Raw genomic sequence first — 17,531 nt, 5'->3', positions numbered from 1 at the left:
TCACAAGTAAGCAGCATTTCTAAAAAAATGTTTACTGAAATGTTATTTTGAGTGGCACTGAATCCACAGGTCAACCTGGGGAAAATGTCTCTGTTGTTTAAGGTTTCAATAATATACTGATATATTTCATCAAGAAAGTCTCCTTTTATGTCTTGTTTGTTTGTTTTTGTTTTTTTCGAGACAGGGTTTCTCTGTGTAGCCCTGGCTGTCCTGGAACTCACTCTGTAGACCAGGCTGGCCTCAAACTCAGAAATCCACCTGCCTCTGCCTCCTAAGTGCTGGGATTAAAGGTGTGTGTCACCACTGCCTGGCTCTATGTCTTTTGATATAGTTTCTATTCTCTATGGTGATCATGATCATGAATGACATGGTGACCAGGACAAAGACAGTAGCTAACATTTAAATAGCACTTACCGCATGCTAGTCGCTATTCTAGGTATTATCCACATGAACTCATCAGTGGCAATAACAAGGAATAATAAGGAAGAGCCACTCATACATAGCTACTGCTTCTCTAATCTATGGCCATCAGAGGGCCTGACTCAGCTGGCTCAACAAAAATCTCAGGGGCCCTTTGCTTTTCAGTATCCTTACTCACAGATCACTGACCATGCCCTTGAGTCCAGTGACCACTACAAAACACCGGAGGAATGGAAGGCCTCCTCAGGGTTCTGGCGATCACAAACATACCCTTATTTGTTTTGTTCACATTCTTTCCTGACTACTTCATCCACTTAAGATAACTGTGTGAGAGGTGGCCTCCTGTTGAGCACTTCTGGATTTTGAAGTTGAGTCAGACCACCTTACCAAATAGCTCCATGTGGTATTCCAGCTCATGGCATAGGTAAAAATAAAGGAGACTGCCATCACACAATTCTTTTTATAGAGGAACTTGATGTTCTCTCAAACAATTGAACTGAATCATGGCTGAGTCAAAATGCCACACGGCATCTTCAACTAAGCTGATGACTTGTCTGGGTTTTTTGTTTGGGGCAACTTTTTTTGTTCTTCTGGCACACTCAAAGACTTGCTGGCCACAGGCTCAGTAATGTTTAGGGGAAACCCACGTGTATGAGTGTACACAGATAGACAGATTTATTTTTTGCTCCTGTGGTATCCTGACCTCTGAAGGACTTAATCTATTTGCTCTCTTTAAGAAAGTTAGTCAACATATTTATGCAAGCAACTCAGAATCTCCCAAGTCAGTTTCTATCCTTTGAAAACAGCCATTTGTCACAGTGATGTTTCCTATACATTCCTAACTAGAGTCCTCTTCTGTGATTTTATTTTACATATAAGGACTCAAGAAAATCATAAAATTCAATCAAATGTTCCTATGTGCTAGATGTGATGGTAGAATTGGGAATGCAGAATCGAATAAGAATCCAGCCTCTGAGGTTATTCTGTGATGGTCTTGAAAAGAAGCAAAAATGCAGAACAAAGACCTAAAGATCAAAAAGACTTGCAATATTATTCATAATTTGTGTGCCACTATACCCGAGTACCTAACAAAAACAACTTATAGGAGGAGGTAGGGTTTCTTTTGGCTCACAGCCTCAGAGGGTATACTCAGCTCTACATGCTTGGGTAGAATATCCTGTTAGTAGAAGCATGTGGCAGAGAAGACAAGAAAAGGAAACACATGATAGGACCAGAGCATGATATAGCCTCTAGGGCACCAGTTCTCAACCGGTGGGTCACAACTCCTTTGGCAAACCTCTATCTCCAATATTTATATTATAATTCATAACAGTAGCGAAGTTACAGTTATGAAATAGCAACAAAATATTTATGGTTGAGGTCACCACAACATGGGAACTGTATTAAAGGGTCACAACATTAGGAAGGTTGAGAACCACTGCTCTAGGGTCATCTCTTCAGTGACGTACATCCTCCAATGAGGTCCCACCTCCTACTGTTTACACTTCTCAATAATGCAATCATATGATGAACTCACCAAGAGAATAATCCATTGATCAGAGCAGTCAGGATCCAAACAAGTCCCAAAACCCATCAGTTGACAACCAAGTCCTCAGTACATGAAGCAGTAGGAGTCATTTCATACTCAGACCCTAGCAACATGACAGGTGAAAAGGTAAATAAAGCACTCGGGAAATCACATCGTGTGTGCAAAGAGAAAGAAGGCTCCAGACATTTGTAAAGTTAATGTCACGGCACTTGTACTATTTCTTTGGTACATACTGGAAGCAAGCCAAATATTGCTCACTTTATGAACTATAATTGCTCCACAAAGCTTGGCAAAATACCTTAACCTTAATTGTCAAGTCAATTGGCTCTGGAATCACCTGGGAGACACACTTCTAGGCATGCCTATGAGAGTCTCTTCAGAAAGGTTTAACTGAGGAACGACTTGATGCCAAACTGTAGGTAGAGGTGGAAAAAAAGAAAGAAGACTAGCTGAGTAGCAGCATCACCCCACCCCCACCCCGATTCCTCACTAGGCCAATGTGAACAGTGCTTCTTCACAGGTCCTCCTGCACCATCATGAAATGACAAACTCTATTCAGTGAGTCAAAGTCTTGTCTTAAGTTGCTTTTTGTCAGGTATTTGGCCACAGCAAAGAGAAAAGCAACAGTATAGGTGGTTAAACAAATGAATACATAACATGGCACCCTAAATAGCTTTTTAGTGCTAACTATCTAGTTTTGTGTATCAACTTGACACAAGTTGGAGTTATCACAGAGAAAGGAGCCTCCCATGAGAAAAATGCCTCTATGACATCCAGCTGTAAGGCATTTTCGCAATTAGTGATCAGGGCGGGTAAAGGAGGGGGATGGCCCATTGTGGGTGGGGCCTCCCTGGGCTGATAATCCTGGGTTCTCTAAGAAAGCAAGCAGAGCAAGCCAGGAGAAGCAACCAGTAAGCAGTACCCCTCTATGGCCTCTGCATCAGTTCCTGCCTCCAGGTTCCTGCCCTGTGTGAGTTCCTGTCCTGACTTCCTTTGGTGATGAACAGCAATGTGGAAGTGTAAGCTGATTAAACCCTTTCCTCCCCAACTTGCTTCTTGTCATGATGTTTTGTGCAGGAACACAAACTCTGACTAAGACACAATATTAAAAGGTGATTTTTCTCAATGAAACTAATTGGCTCATCCTCAATGCTTTATTCAATTCAATGTTCACTAAGCATCAAAACCGCCTGGGCACCCTGCCAAGAGATGCCCCAAACATGATGGTTCCTGCCTTTAAAAAGAGTGCTATCCAGTAGGAAAAGACTGGTAGGGAAAGGGAATTATAATGAACTATCGAGGTAGCCTGGTAGATAAGGTAACAAACCTGAAAACCGACTTCAATCCCCAGGACCTCCATAGTAGAAAGAACTCAATCATATGGCCTCTCTTTCCTTCCCTCAATAGAAGTATAACAAGTAAAAGGGGCATTCCATTATGAAATGAAGAGACAGTGAGAGAAGTTCACACTGTAACACCTCCCTCCTCTCTAAGCAATTCAGTATGTTATAAAAATTTAGAAGGTGTAACCTAACTTATGAACAAGATATACCACGTCACACACAGAAACTGAATGGGAGCACTCAACTGAACCTAAAAAGCCAACATACCCACAAAGCACAGAATCCTGTAACTAAGGATTGGGTGACTAGATAACAGGGGCTAAATGTCCCCATCCTTTGTGATCAGAAACACTATGTGGTTCACAAAGCCAGGACAGGACTCCTCCGCATGTGAAGATAAAGACCTGAAGCCACTGAAGCCACATGCAGGCTACACAGGAAGCCATGTCCAGGAGGAAACAGCTTCACAGAAGGGACTTGGTCAAAGGTGGGGGCTGCCCAGTAACTAGAAATGCAGATCCAATACTACTACTATCTAAATCACCAACAAAATACCTGCTTTTAAGCCAGGATCACCAGGATGAGGTACAAGAAAATATAAAACATTTACAGAGGGAAGAGTGAGTTCAGAAAGGAGACATGGAAAAAGTTCTTGCTCAATGAAAGGTACTGAGGTAAAGGTTCACAGAGAAAAGTAGCTACAGGAAACACTGGCTGCTGCCCTCACTATTCCCACTGACAGTTTGTGTCCTAACACTGTAACCCTAGGCTATATTGAACTAAGTCCTAGAGCTCAAAAGAACACTTCGGTCTACCAAGATGGCTCAGAGGGATGAAAGCGCCTGCAGCCAAGCCTGACCATCTTAGCTCAATTCCTAAGACTCATATGGTGCGAGGACAGAATGTAGGCCATATTGTTTCTACATAAACACACACACACCACAAACATATAAAAATGTAACCTCAGGAAAGAAGACTTCCATCAGGCAGTGCAAAAGGGGAGTCTCAACAACTCTAACTACAGAGAACCTCTGTGGACTCTCAAGCAGGGGACCAAGGGGCAAAGACAACAGTTACTACAACACAACATCAGTACTGGGCATGCTGAAAACCCAGAGCTGAAGAAAAGATCTAGAACTCTGGGGCCCACTGGGATGTCTCAGTTCTTCCATGCCTAGTGACACCATGAAAAAGCACTGCGACAACCCCTGGAGTAACAAGGGAAAGGTAGCCAAGGGCTCAGACCCCTCAGCAATAGGGCTCATCCACACTGCAGGCTGAACCCAGGGTAAAGTCCAGTATGGCAGAAAGAACCTTACCCTATGAAAGCCTCAGCAGCAGGACAATAGCCTGTTCTGACAGTGCTCCTCCTAGCACGTTAGACTCCACAAGCTGCTATCTTGAAGACTGGCAGAATAGACAGTCTTAGACCAGAGAAGACCTAAGCAGAAGAACAGACTACAACTTAAGATAGGCCTCAGTCCACACCTGGACCCAGCCGGCCAGCATCTGGATCAACGATCAACCAACAACAGGCCAACTACTTAAGCCATACCCTTCAGAAAGATAAGTCAGATACAGTCTATGTGTTTCCTGGGGAATTAAGCCCCAACTGCCCACAGCAGTTACCAGCCCACAAGCCATTCTTATATTTTCTTATATTGGCTCCCTTTTTTCTTTCTTTCTTTCTTTCTTTCTTTTTTTTTTTTTTTTTTTTTTGGCCGTGAGTTTCACTCATTCATACTCGGCCTCTAGAAATGACACAAGCACCAGCTGGCTGGCATAGAGAAAATGTTCATGAAGCAAAACCCACAATACTAACAATGCTAGCAAACACAATACCAATCCTTCTACTTGTCTTACAATCACTTTTACTATGTAATTTTTTATTTTTTTCTCGTAGTGTGTATGTATCAGGGTGGGAGTGGGGTAGGAGTACAAACTAATGAGCAAGTGAGCGAGCAAGTGGATATATGTGTACCACCGCACACATACGGAGGTCTATGCTGGCTACTTTGTTGACTTGGCTAGTCATTTTGGAGGAGATGGAATCTCAGTCGAGATAATGCCTCCACCAGACTGGCCTATAGGCAAGCTTGTGGTGCATTTTGTTGATGATTAACATGGGTGGGCCTATCCCACAGAGGGTGGTGCCACCCATGAGTGGGTAGTCCTGAATAGTTTAAGAAAGCAGGCTTGAACAAGCCATGAAGAACAAGTCAGGAAGCAGCACTCCTCCATGGCCTCTGCATCCGTTCCTGCCTTGAGCTTCTGCCCTGGTTTCCCTATATGCCAGACTATGATTGACTGTGACAGACTGTGTAAGCTGAAATAAACATTTTTCTTTTATCAAAGCAATAAAAACTTAAACTAAGATAAGGTCAAAGGACTATTTTTAGAAGCATCCATTCCCACCTCATTTTTGAGGAGTGAACTCTCTCTTATTTCTGCAGTGTTGCTAACTGGCCCACAAGCTTCTCAATAACTCTCTTGTCTCTGCCTCCCATTTCACTTGGAATGATGGAATTATACACACCACCACATCCAATTTTACCTAGTTTCTGGGGATCAAGTACTTTTATCCTCTCTCTTGCCCTGCTAATCCCAACCTCCACTGACAACCACTGGTCACATGTATCTTATCACCGACTAACATGGACTAGAGTACCAGTTGGTGAAAGTATATTCTTTGTGACTGGCTCTTTTCATTCAGGGTTTCTAGAATTCTTCCATGTTTTTCTGTGTCAGCAATTCATTTATTTTAATTACAAAAGCTTTAGTCTCCTAATGACGGACATTTAAGTTGTTTTCGATATTTGATCACATCAGTTAAGTTGCTACAACCATTCCTTAACAAGTATTTTGTGCACACATGTCTTTGCTTCTTCTCTTGAGTAATACCTAAAGCCATATCAGATATACATTTAAGTTTATGAAGACCTGCCAGTGTGTTCCCAAAACAGTTACATCTTTAATCCCAACAATAACATCTAAGAGCCCCTGTTGTTCCACACAATCTCTCATAAGACGTTGATGCTATCATTTTAAAATTAACCACACTAATCAGCACAGAGTTTGTTGTTGCTGTTTGGAGAGGTTACAGTTATTTGGTTGGTTTTTAAATTTTTTGTTAATCTTTATGTGGATGGGTGTTTTGCCTGTGTGTTTGTGTGTGTACCCATTCCTGACCCAAGGAGGCCAAAGAAGAAGCATTGGATCTGTGGAACAGGATTACACACAGTTGTGAACTGCCACGTGGATGCTGGGAACTGAACCCTGGTCATCTGGAAGAACAAGCAAGTGCTCTTAAACCTCTAAGACAAGCAATCTCTCCAGCCATGGTCTTGTTCTGTATCCCAGACTGGCCTAGAACTCACTTGTAGCCCAGGCTGGCTTCATAATGGCAATCTCTTTCTGGATTATAAAACTGCATCACCATGCCCACATCCATGGATCTCATTACGGTCTTGTCTGTTTACAAGAGCTATTTTAACACACAATTCACCCATTCAAAGTATCTGACTCATTGGATTTTGGTATACATATTACAAAGTTAATGTCTTAAATTGTGGTAAAACATCTGTAACATGAAACTTGTCACGTGGGCTACTTGTAAGTCTATAATTCAATGAGTTTATTTAATTCACAATTCAACAAGTTTAATTTCATTTGCAATTCAACAGCCATCACTAAAACCTATTTCTAAAACTTAAATATCCAAACTTACAATTCTGAATCAAATGAGTTACTTATGTTTTCTGCTGCTCCAAACCTGACAGCCTCTAAATTCACTTCTCTATGAATCTGCCCTATGGTTCAGTCCTTTTTACAGCTCCTTTAATATCTTGGTGATAATCTATGCTTAGTTCTTTGAGGAACCATCAAACAAGTTCTCATGCTGGCCACGCCCTTCTGCCAAGTCATCAACAGTGTATAAAGACTGCACTTCGGGCTGGGAATGTAATTCAGTTGCAGAATACTGACCTTGCAAGTGCTAGGCCCTAGGGTTCAATACCCAAAACCACTCTAAAATGGGATATCGGTTTCTACATATTTTCATCAACGCTGTTCTTTCCCATTTTGGATAACAGGCAACCAAAGGGGTATAAAGTGTCACCTTGCTGTGCTTTTCACACTGAGTGCTGAATAATGTTTACTGATATTAATATATCTCTATTAAAGTACAAAAGGTTTTGCCCAATTTTTAAAAAGAACTATCTTTTTAGAGAATTGTAGGAATACTGTATACATTCTAAAACAATCTTTTGTGAAATATATGTATTATAAATACCTTTAGTTTATGCCTTGTCATTTTGTCTTCTTAATGCTATTTTTTGATGAAGTGTTTAAGTCTAGCTGGATAAAGCATTTTGCTTAAATAGGATGTTATGCACATCTTAGATAAGAAATGATTGTTTGGTGCCCAGGTAGGAGGCAGCTCCACAGGAGTGTGAATGTGGGCAAAGTAAAATGACATTATGAATGAAAACACCGTAAAACCCCTTTTTTTTGTACTACGGAAAGGATTGATTTTTTTTTAAAGTCTGCCTAGGTCACAAGGATACTATTTTCCTCTAGATACTTCAAAATTTAGATCTACATTCCAAGATAAAATATTTTTCTGAATGGTCTGAGATGTAGGTCAAGGATCACTTTGCTCTAATTAATATGTACATAGTTGTTCCCTCCCTGCTAACAGAGGGCTTTACCTTGATTTTGGTTTTAAATTTATAAATACTTCATATAGAAACTATAGCTAGAAATGGCTTTAATTTTTTCACACAAAATATTCAGCATTAATATAATAAAAAAGGACCAAATGTTTAAACACACACACACAAAATAAAAAATAACAATAGAAAGTTATCAGGTTGAGTCTTTGTAATCAATATACTCAAGAATTAAATGATACCATCAATTTCAACAATACATAGGAATTAAAAACAAATATATTAATTCAAAAATACAATACTTAACCAAATAATGACAGGTTTGATGAAGATTAGCAAACTAGAAGGCAAGTTAAAAGAAAAACTTTAACAGAAATTAGAAAAAAAAATGTTTAGGAACTGGAAAGATCCTCTTGTAACGTCTGGAGTTTGGGCCAGAAAACACTAGATTTGCCCTTATTACAAAAATACAGTTAAAAGCATCTGCTGCTCTAAGAGGACCTGAATTCAGTTCCTAGCACCAACATCAGATGGCTCACACACCCAGTGTAACTGTACCTCCAGGAGACCCAACTCCCTCTTCTGGACTCCACAGCACCTATAGACACCTATAGACAGTGGCTCTCAACATGTGGATCACAACCCCTTTGGGGGTTGAAGGGCCATTTCAGGAGTCACATATCAGATATCCTACATACTAAATCTCTACATTTTTAATTCAAAAAAATAGCAAAATTAGTTATGAAATAGCAAAAAAATAATTTTATGGTTGGGGAGTCATCAGAACATGAGGAACTAAAGAATGGCAGCATTAGGAAGGTTGAGAACCACTGCTAGACACACCCACAGTCTCTCTGTCCCTGTCTGTCTGTCTGTCTGTCTCTTTCTCTCTCTCTCTCTCTCTCTCTCTCTCTCTCTCACACACACACACACACACACACACACTGTTAAAGTGGGGGACTGGAGAGATGGGTGCTCTTCCAGAATTCAACTCCCAATGCTCATATGGCAGCTCATAACCTTCTTATGGGATCTGATGCCCTCTTCTACTATGCAGACAAAGCACCCAAATGCATAAATCTTTAAAAATAAATAAATAAATAAATAAGCAAGCAAGCAGAACTGGAATCAAGAACTCCACACCACCACACAACTGTATCTCTCCACCTACCCAACAAGTTCATCTTTTCTGATATCCAAACTGCCTAAAGTCTGGTACACTGCGGTACAAGAACTGGAACCGGACCTAAGCACTCTCATGTGCACCCCAGCATGACAATCTAGTTGGCCCCTGAGCCCTGCTCAGTTAATCTGACACATTCCTCAACATCTCTCCTACTACTCCCCACAGTGTCCTAATCTGGGCACTTTTTTACTGGGAAAGCTGCTGAAAGATAAACCCCTGAACTTCATCCCTCTGCGCCTCCAGCTTCATCCTCGACCCCTCTTTCATCCCCAACAAGGGCAATCAGAAAGACTTTGCTCACTAACAAATTTTACCAAACCACTTCTTTTGACAAAACCATCAGTGGTTTCCCATAAGTCCTCTCAGAACAGACCAAGTCAAGAAAGCTATGAGCCTTAAACTTCTTAGCAAGTTACATAAAGGAAAATGTTTGAGTGGCTCCTCTGGCCCAGAGATATTATTTATGCTGTTTCTCTGCAACTCCACAAGTCAGAATATGGTCCTTTCAAAGATACTGTCTTTTCTAGGTAGCAATCTCTAGTCATGTTACAGGTATGGGTGTCTTGCCTGTGTGTATGTCCCTGCATACCATGTGCATGCCTGATACCCAGAGACTAGAAAGGGATATCAAATCCCCTCAAACTGGAGTTAAAGATGGTTGTGAACCATCTTATGGGTTCTAAAAACACTGGTCCTCTGGAAAAGCAGCAACTGCTCTTAACCACTGAACCATCTTCCCAGGCCTTCTCCTGGCTCCAGGAGGCAGTGCCTTTACTGTATGCAGCTCTACCACAGTATGTTTACACAGCAATCCCCTAATGTGTTTGAAGAGAGGAATTAAGTCATATTTGTTTTGGTAAGCTCAGCCCCCTGCAAAGGCTGACCATACTCACCATGTGGTTCATGATTAAGGTGTAAGTCCTAAATGGTATAGACACGCCCAAGCATCCAATCAACCAACGCTATTTCCCAGAACTGATTAGCATCCAAACCACAAGGCCAATACACACTCTTCTACTGTGTCCGTCTGCAGACGGAAAAGAGGTCACACCAGTATTTTTTTGTTGTTGGGTTTGTTTTTGAGATGTGGAGGATGTCACAACGCTGACTTAAGCAGCCTTAAGCTCAGAGATCCACCTGCCTCTGCCTCCTGAATGCTGGGACTGAAGGGCTGTGCCACATGACATGCCTGATAAGGCTATTTTTAGAAAAAGTTCTTGTAACCACTGGGCCTACGTGCGTGCTCTCTGCCCTTTGTCCACATTCTGAGCCTGCTTCTTATCTCCCTACAGGAGAGAGCAAGGGCTCTGGGTCCTCTCACAATACTTGGTCCAGGAGAGACCATTACTGTTAAGAGAAAATACTAATGGTGTTTAGTACTAGGTGTCAGGCTCGTCCTAAGGATGTAACTAACACGCATAATCTCATTAAACCCCCACTACCACTCAATTAAGGAGGTCCCAGCGAGCCTTGTTTCCATTAAAGAGACAGGGAAACTGCAATACAAACTTAAAATACTACAACATCCATCAGGAACTGACAGCCTCCCACTTCTGTTTAAAAAATGTTTATTTCATCTCAGCACTGAAAACATGAACCATATCTCCCATTTTGTAGGGCTAGAAATAGAAGGGATAGAGGCAACGTTGAGCAGATGTCAAGAAGCCAGTCCAGATCTGCAGGCTCCTGGACATATCTCCCTTTAACCCAGTGGTGGAAGCAAGCCTGAACACGCCTCCCCTGGCCACCGCCCTCAGGGCCCCGCCTGAGGAGCCGAACCGACAGCTTCCTCATTACCAGCTTGGGGACCAGTGTTGCCATCGCCTGCCCTGTCTCAGAGCCTGGGCAAACCCTCGTCCAGAGCAGGCCTAGACGAGCGCCACAGAGCCACAACCTGAGCGTGGGACGAGCAGGTCGAGCCCGCCGCCCCGCCTCGCCCGCAGCGCAGCCCAGCCCAGCCTGGAGCCCTCCATGGTTCCTCTTCCTCCTAAGCAGCAGCCCCCGCGCAGTTACCGGTTACGCTGCTCCTTGAAGAGCGCCGTGAGCGCGCGCAGGGCCTCCAGGTCCTGGATGGGCGCTGGCATCATGATGCCCGACATCCGGGAGGGTGGCATCCTGGGCGCCGCCATCTTGCCACTCGCTCTTTGGCCGAGCCTGACGAGGCGGAGAGAAGAGCAAGAGAGAAGGGGAGGCAGACGACAGGCGAGGAGACGGAGACGCAGTCTGCACAGCTCTGGCTTCCGCAGCCCGCGTCACCCAGATCCCGTGCGGCTGCAAGGGAGAGAACGCGAGACTAGCTGTCTCGCCTCAGGCGAAGAGGACAACGCAACGCAGCAGGGGGGAGGGGGCGGGGGCGGAAGTCCCGCCTGAGGGGAGGGGGCGCAGCGGAAGTCCCGCTCCTGCGTCGGGTGGGGTGGGGGCGGTCTTCGGTCCCCCGGTGGGACGACGGAGGTAAAGATCCCCCCCACCCAGAGGACAGAATACTGAGATGAAGGGGTCGGGGTAGGGTGGGGGTGGGTGGGCTGTAGAGTGTCCTAGAGAATGAGAGTCTTATCAGGGACAGATGCTCACCATGAGGAAGGGCCACCGTTGGTGGGGCCGTCATGCAGAGGTTTCTCTCTGGGGAAGGGATACCAGGCCGGAAGCAGCGCCCCTAGAATAATGGATGTTGTCTCTAAGAGACCTGGAAAGGAGGCCCCTGAGAGGAAGAGCAGGGATACTGGCCAGAGGTGTCACCATGGGAGGGGACCTGGAGAGAAGACTTACTTACCCTCAGGGGATGTGTTGCTGGGCCAACTAGTTCCATTGCAAGAAAATCTGGAATAGAGACTCCCTCCCCGGGAGGGAATGCTAGGTTGACATGTTCCTTTGAGGGAGACCTGAAATGGAGTTTTCTCACATAGGGAAAAGATGCTGGATACCAAGAGCCATGGAAGAAGACCTTGGATAGAGGCTCCTCATGGGAAGAGGGCACTGAACAAAAGTGTCCCCTTGGGAAAGAACTGGGAAGGAGACTTGCCACAGGAGAGAATGCTGGAAAGAAGTATCTCCATGAGAGCTGTATTCGTTTCTTGTTGCAACATCAAAATACCGGACAAAAGCAGTTTTTAAAAGGATAGGTTTATTTTGGCTCGCAGGCTGAGAGTACAGGCCAACATGGTGAGGACCTGTGGCACAGAACTTTAGGATGCTGGTCACATTGCATCTATTAAGCCAGAAAACAGACATGGATGAACGCTTGTGCTGTTCTGGCTTTCACTTTTTTTTTTCTTTTTTTTTTTTTAAATATAGATCATGGAATAGTACCGCCCACATTTGGTACAGGTTTTCACACAGTTAATCTTCACGAACAATCCTTCACAAACACGCCCAGAAACTTGCCTCTTTGGTGATTCTAGACCTTGTCAAATTGACCATTAATATTATAGGGGACCTGGGGAAGGGATAGGATGCTTGTCAGAAATATTTCCATATTGGGGCTGAAGAGCTTGCTCAGATATTAAGAGTACTTTCTTTCTTCCAGGAGACCTGAGTTTGTTTCCTAGCATGTATATGCAGGTGTCCTAGGGTTTTATTTCACCATGACCAAGGCAACTCTTACAAAGAAAATATTTATTTGGTACTGGCTTACAGTTTCAGAGGTTCAGTCCATTATCATCATGGCAGGAAGCATGGCAACCTGCAGGCAAACACAGTGCTGGAGGAGCTGAGAGTTCTACATCTTAATCCAAAGGCAACCAGAAGGCAACTCTATTTCACAGGCAGCCAGGAGGCTCTCTTCCACACTGGGCGGAGCCTGAGCATAGGAGGCCCCAAAGCCTGACTCCACAGTGACACTCTTCCTCCATCAAGACCACCCCTCCTACAATAAAGCCACAACCTCTTAATAGTGCTCCTCTCTGTGGCCTAGCATTCAAATCACTACAGGGGGAGGAGAGGTCACAGCTACCTGTAATTCCAGCTCCAAGAGATCTGCAGGCACCCACATGGCATGCACTTACACAGTTACAGATTAAAATATTTTTAAAAAAAAAAAAAAAACATATTCCCATAAAAGGCAACCTGGGACAGAAGACAAAGAAATATAAAGCAGGCCTCCCTAGGAAGAGAAACATTGGCTGGGGCCTGGGAGGGGAGGTCCCAGGCAAAAGGTCCTCTGAGAAGGTAGGAGACCTGGACCCTCACATTTAAGTGTTTTATTCCAGGCTCCTCCCTCAGGTGCCTGTCACCAGTTGCTAAGTGCTGGCTTCCTTGTGATAGCCTGCTGATAATACTGAGTCACTTGTATCTAGAGAAAACTCCTCGAGGTTTTTAAAACAGTTAAAGGGCCAACGAAAGCGCTCGCACTGCCAAGCCTGATGACCCTGAGGCCATCAGAATCAATCCAACACATTGTCCTTTGACCTCCATTTCTGTCCCTACACACACACACACACACACACACACACACACACACACACACACACAATTAGAAGTTGTTTTAGTCACTGTTCTATTGCTATGAAGTGACACCATGGCCAAGGAAATGCTTATAAAAGGAACTATTTAATTTGAGCCTTGCTTGCACTTCCAGAGGGCTAGCCCTTCCGTGAGCATCATGGCAGGGGGCGTGGCAGCAGGCAGGCATGGCGTTGGAGAAGTAGCTGAACACTATATCCTGATCCACAGGCAGAGAGAGACTGGGTCTGGCATGGGCTTCTGAAACCTCAAAGCCCAACCCAAAGTGACACACTTCCTCCAAAAGGCCACACCTACTAATCTTTCTAATCCTTTCAAATAACACCACTCCCTGGTGACTAAGCATTCAAATATATGAGCCTACAGGGGACATTCTTATTCAAACTACCACAGAAGTAAAAAAAAGACTCACTTTGCCAGCAGTATGGCAATAATGTGTTTTTCTAAAGGAAATGATTGTATTTCACCAGGATTGGCTGATGTTGGCAACCCCTATGTTTTCTTTCCAACACTCTCTACTTGATTGTACTATATATACAACAATTATTATCAAACCCAGAACTGGGAACTAGACATACAAAAATTGGCAGGAGATGATCCAACCCTGAAGGAGTTCACAGACTAGAGGGAAAGAAACAGAGAGGCAAATGTTCTGGAGTCCAGTTAATTGCTGTGATAGACACCTCTACCAACCACTGGTGTCACTTAACATATGTAACTATAGCAACACTAAGGATCAAGTACCATCAGTCTTTTCCACTTCCCTGGCTCCCCGTTCATGCATTCCACAACTATCGCTATGTGACTGCTAGGTGCCAGGAATGAGGTTGCGTGGCAGGCAGACTCATGACAATTCAGAGTATTATTTGATAGATAAATAGATAGATAGATAGATAGATAGATAGATAGATAGATAGATAGATAGATAATAGATGTATATAGATAGTTTACACACACACACACACATATATATATATATGTTTGTATGTATAGATAGTGCATCCTTAAGCAGGTGGGCCTAGGTTCTATAAGAAAGCAGACTGAGTATCATATATATATATATGATACAATCATATATATATATGATACTATATATATGATACTATATATGTATATATGATACTATATATGTATATATATGATACTATATATGTATATATATATGTGTGTATATATATGATATATATATGAATGACACTTCTCATATATGAAGATCTTCACCCTTTACCTTTCCTGTCTTCTACTGTAAATAAAAACTGCACTGAATCTTCCTAAAATGTCCCCATCTTAGTTAAAATTCTTATTACAGTGATAAAACACTGTGACCAAAAGCAAGTTGGGGGGCTGGAGAGGTGGCTCAGAGGTTAAGAGCACTGTTTGCTCTTCCAGAGGACCTGAGTTCAATTCCCAGCAACCACATGGTGGCTCACAACCATCTGTAACGGGAGCTAATGCCCTCTTCTAGCTTGCAGGCATAAATGCAGGCAGAACACTGTATACATAAATAAATAAATAAATAAATAAATAAATAAATAAATAAATCTTTACAAAAAACCCAGCAAGTTGGGAAGGAAAGGGTTTATTTCATTTATGTTCCCATATAACCGTTCCTCACTGAAGGAAATCAGAACTCAAACTCAAATTCCAAACAGGGCAGGAACTGATACAGAGGCCATGGAGGGCGTGCTGTTTACTGGATTGCTCCTCATGGCTTGTTCAACCTGCTTTCTTATAGAGCCCAGGCCCACTTGCCCAAGGATGCACTGCCCACAATGATCTGGGTCCTCCCATATCGATCGCTAATTTAAAAGCTGCTCTGCCAGCTTGCCCACAGCCCAGTCTTATGGAGGCATTTTTTTAACTGAGGTTTCCTCCTCTAGGATGACTGTTTTTGTTGTTGTTGTTTTTTGTTTTTCGAGACAGGGTTTCTCTGTGTAGCCCTGGCTGTCCTGGAACTCACTCTGTAGACCAGGCTGGCCTCGAACTCAGAAATCCACCTGCCTCTGCCTCCCAAGTGCTGGGATTAAAGGCGTGCGCCACCACTGCCCCGCTGCCTGGCTTTTTTTTTTTTTTTTTTAAGATTTATTTATTTATATATATGAGTACACTGTTGCTCTCTTCAGACACACCAGAAGAGGGCATCAGATCCTATTAGAGATGGTTTTAAGCCACCACGTGGTTTCTGGGAATTGAACTCAGGACCTCTGGAAGAGCAGTCAGTGCTCTTAACCACTGAGCCATCTCTCCAGTCCCTCTTGGATGACTTTTATCTTGCATCAAGTTAACATAAAACTATCCCACACACACCCTCTATTCTATTCTATTCTATTCTATTCTATTCTATTCTATTCTATTCTATTCTATTCTTTTTATTTATTTTCTGGAATATTGTTGTGGGCTCCTTATTTATCTCTTAGCTACATTACAAATCCTTTTTTTTTTTTTAACCTCAATATTTTACTCTGTTCAAAACCTCTGATGGATTTTTCATTGTACTCGGGTCTTCTAAAAATTGAAATTTCCTAAATGGAATTTAGGCTAGCTTCCTCCCCACAACCCACTATGGTCCCCTCATCTCCCTTCCTCCTCCTCTGTTTTGATTCAGCCAAGTGGCCTCAGGAAAGTCACCCTCTCCCACAGAACTCTGTACACTTGGTGCCTGTCACATAGGATAGCTCCCCACAGATGACTGTATGACACACTTTTTTCAACCATCTGCTAGAATACCTTCCTCTTTCCCTTCTCCTCACACCACACTACCAGTATCTTTGCTTTCATTTTTTTTAATGTATGTTTTTTTTTTAACTTACATGTATTGTGTGTGAGCTTCTGTGAGTTTATATACACCCTATAGGTACAGGAGCCTGAAGAGGCCAGAAGAGGGCATCAGCTACCCTGAAACTGGAGTGACAGGGTTTGTGAGCCACCACGTGGGTGCTGGGAACAGAATCCAGTCCTCTGAAAGAGCAGTATGCATTCCTAACCACTGAGACATCTCTCCAGTCTCAAACAGTAGGCTGCTACTTCCTGTGTGTCTGTGTTACTGACATTGAAACCTAAGGCCTTGTACTTCCTAGGTAAGTATCACTAAACTACCTGCCCAGCCCTGCCTCCAGTCTCTTTGAAGGATGTCTAGCTCCCATATTGTACACTTAGTCTTAAACTACTATGTTCAGGCAAGCCACCTGAGCCTCCCAAGTAGCTGGGTTTGCAGGGACTGCCAACACACTGTAATACTTCACCCAATCCTGAGGCCCAGTAACCTTCTCTGTACACCTATTCTATGACCAAACGCCACTTGAGAAAGAGAAGGTTTATTTGGCTTACAGGTTACAGGTCATCATCAGGGAAGTCTGAGGCAGGAACTGAAGCACGGACCACAGAGGAACATTGCTTCCCGGCCTGCTTTGCACAGCTTTCTCACCTTGCTCTCTTGTAAAACCTAAGATCCCCTGCTCAGAGACAGCACCGCCCACAGTGGACTGGCCCCTCCCACATCAATCATTAATCAAAAAAAGGCCCACGTAGTTTTACTGACAGGCCAATCCAATGGAAGCAATTCCTCAGTTAAGGTCCCCTATCCAGGGGACTCTAACTTGTGTCACAAACCCTGTTCCGCCATATAGACCCAATGCGCTTTGCACCGCAGTTTACATAGCAGGTTTTTTTAAATTAATACTTATCTACTATGTTTACATCTACAAAACAAGCTGCAAATGGGTAGAGAGCCTGTTTCTAACATTGTGTCGCCAGCCCAGCACCTAGAAAAAGGCCCAGTATGTGGTGCTGGGTCAATAAATATTAATGACTGAAGATTATTTTATAATACATAATATTTCCCAAAGGGAAAAGAAAATGTTATGTACTCCAAAGGAACATAGTCGTTGAAAGAGTTCAGGAACAGG

The 17,531-nt window shown here is 43.3% G+C and overlaps 1 protein-coding gene across 2 annotated transcripts in view; it reads right to left on the bottom strand.

The window, feature by feature from the left end:
- Positions 1-16,982, bottom strand: part of Atxn10 (ataxin 10) — a 140,328-nt gene extending 123,346 nt beyond the window's left edge. The window contains exons 1-2 of one of the 2 annotated variants that reach the window (XM_034517099.3): positions 11,740-11,822; positions 11,182-11,439 (exon numbers count right to left, since the gene is read on the bottom strand). In XM_034517099.3, the coding sequence (XP_034372990.1) occupies positions 11,182-11,297 (116 nt within the window). In that variant the 5' untranslated portion in view covers positions 11,298-11,439; positions 11,740-11,822. Of the gene's footprint in view, positions 1-11,181; positions 11,440-11,739; positions 11,823-16,953 lie in introns of those variants that run through there. The other variant, XM_076911806.1, reaches the window with a different exon arrangement.
- Between the last annotated feature and the right edge of the window lie 549 nt (positions 16,983-17,531).

This window comes from Arvicanthis niloticus, chromosome 13 (assembly GCF_011762505.2).
Source record: "Arvicanthis niloticus isolate mArvNil1 chromosome 13, mArvNil1.pat.X, whole genome shotgun sequence".
In the NCBI taxonomy this organism is placed as follows: Eukaryota; Metazoa; Chordata; class Mammalia; order Rodentia; family Muridae; genus Arvicanthis; species Arvicanthis niloticus.
Note: the sequence above shows the minus strand (reverse complement) of the source record. Positions and strands in the feature narration are given on the sequence as shown.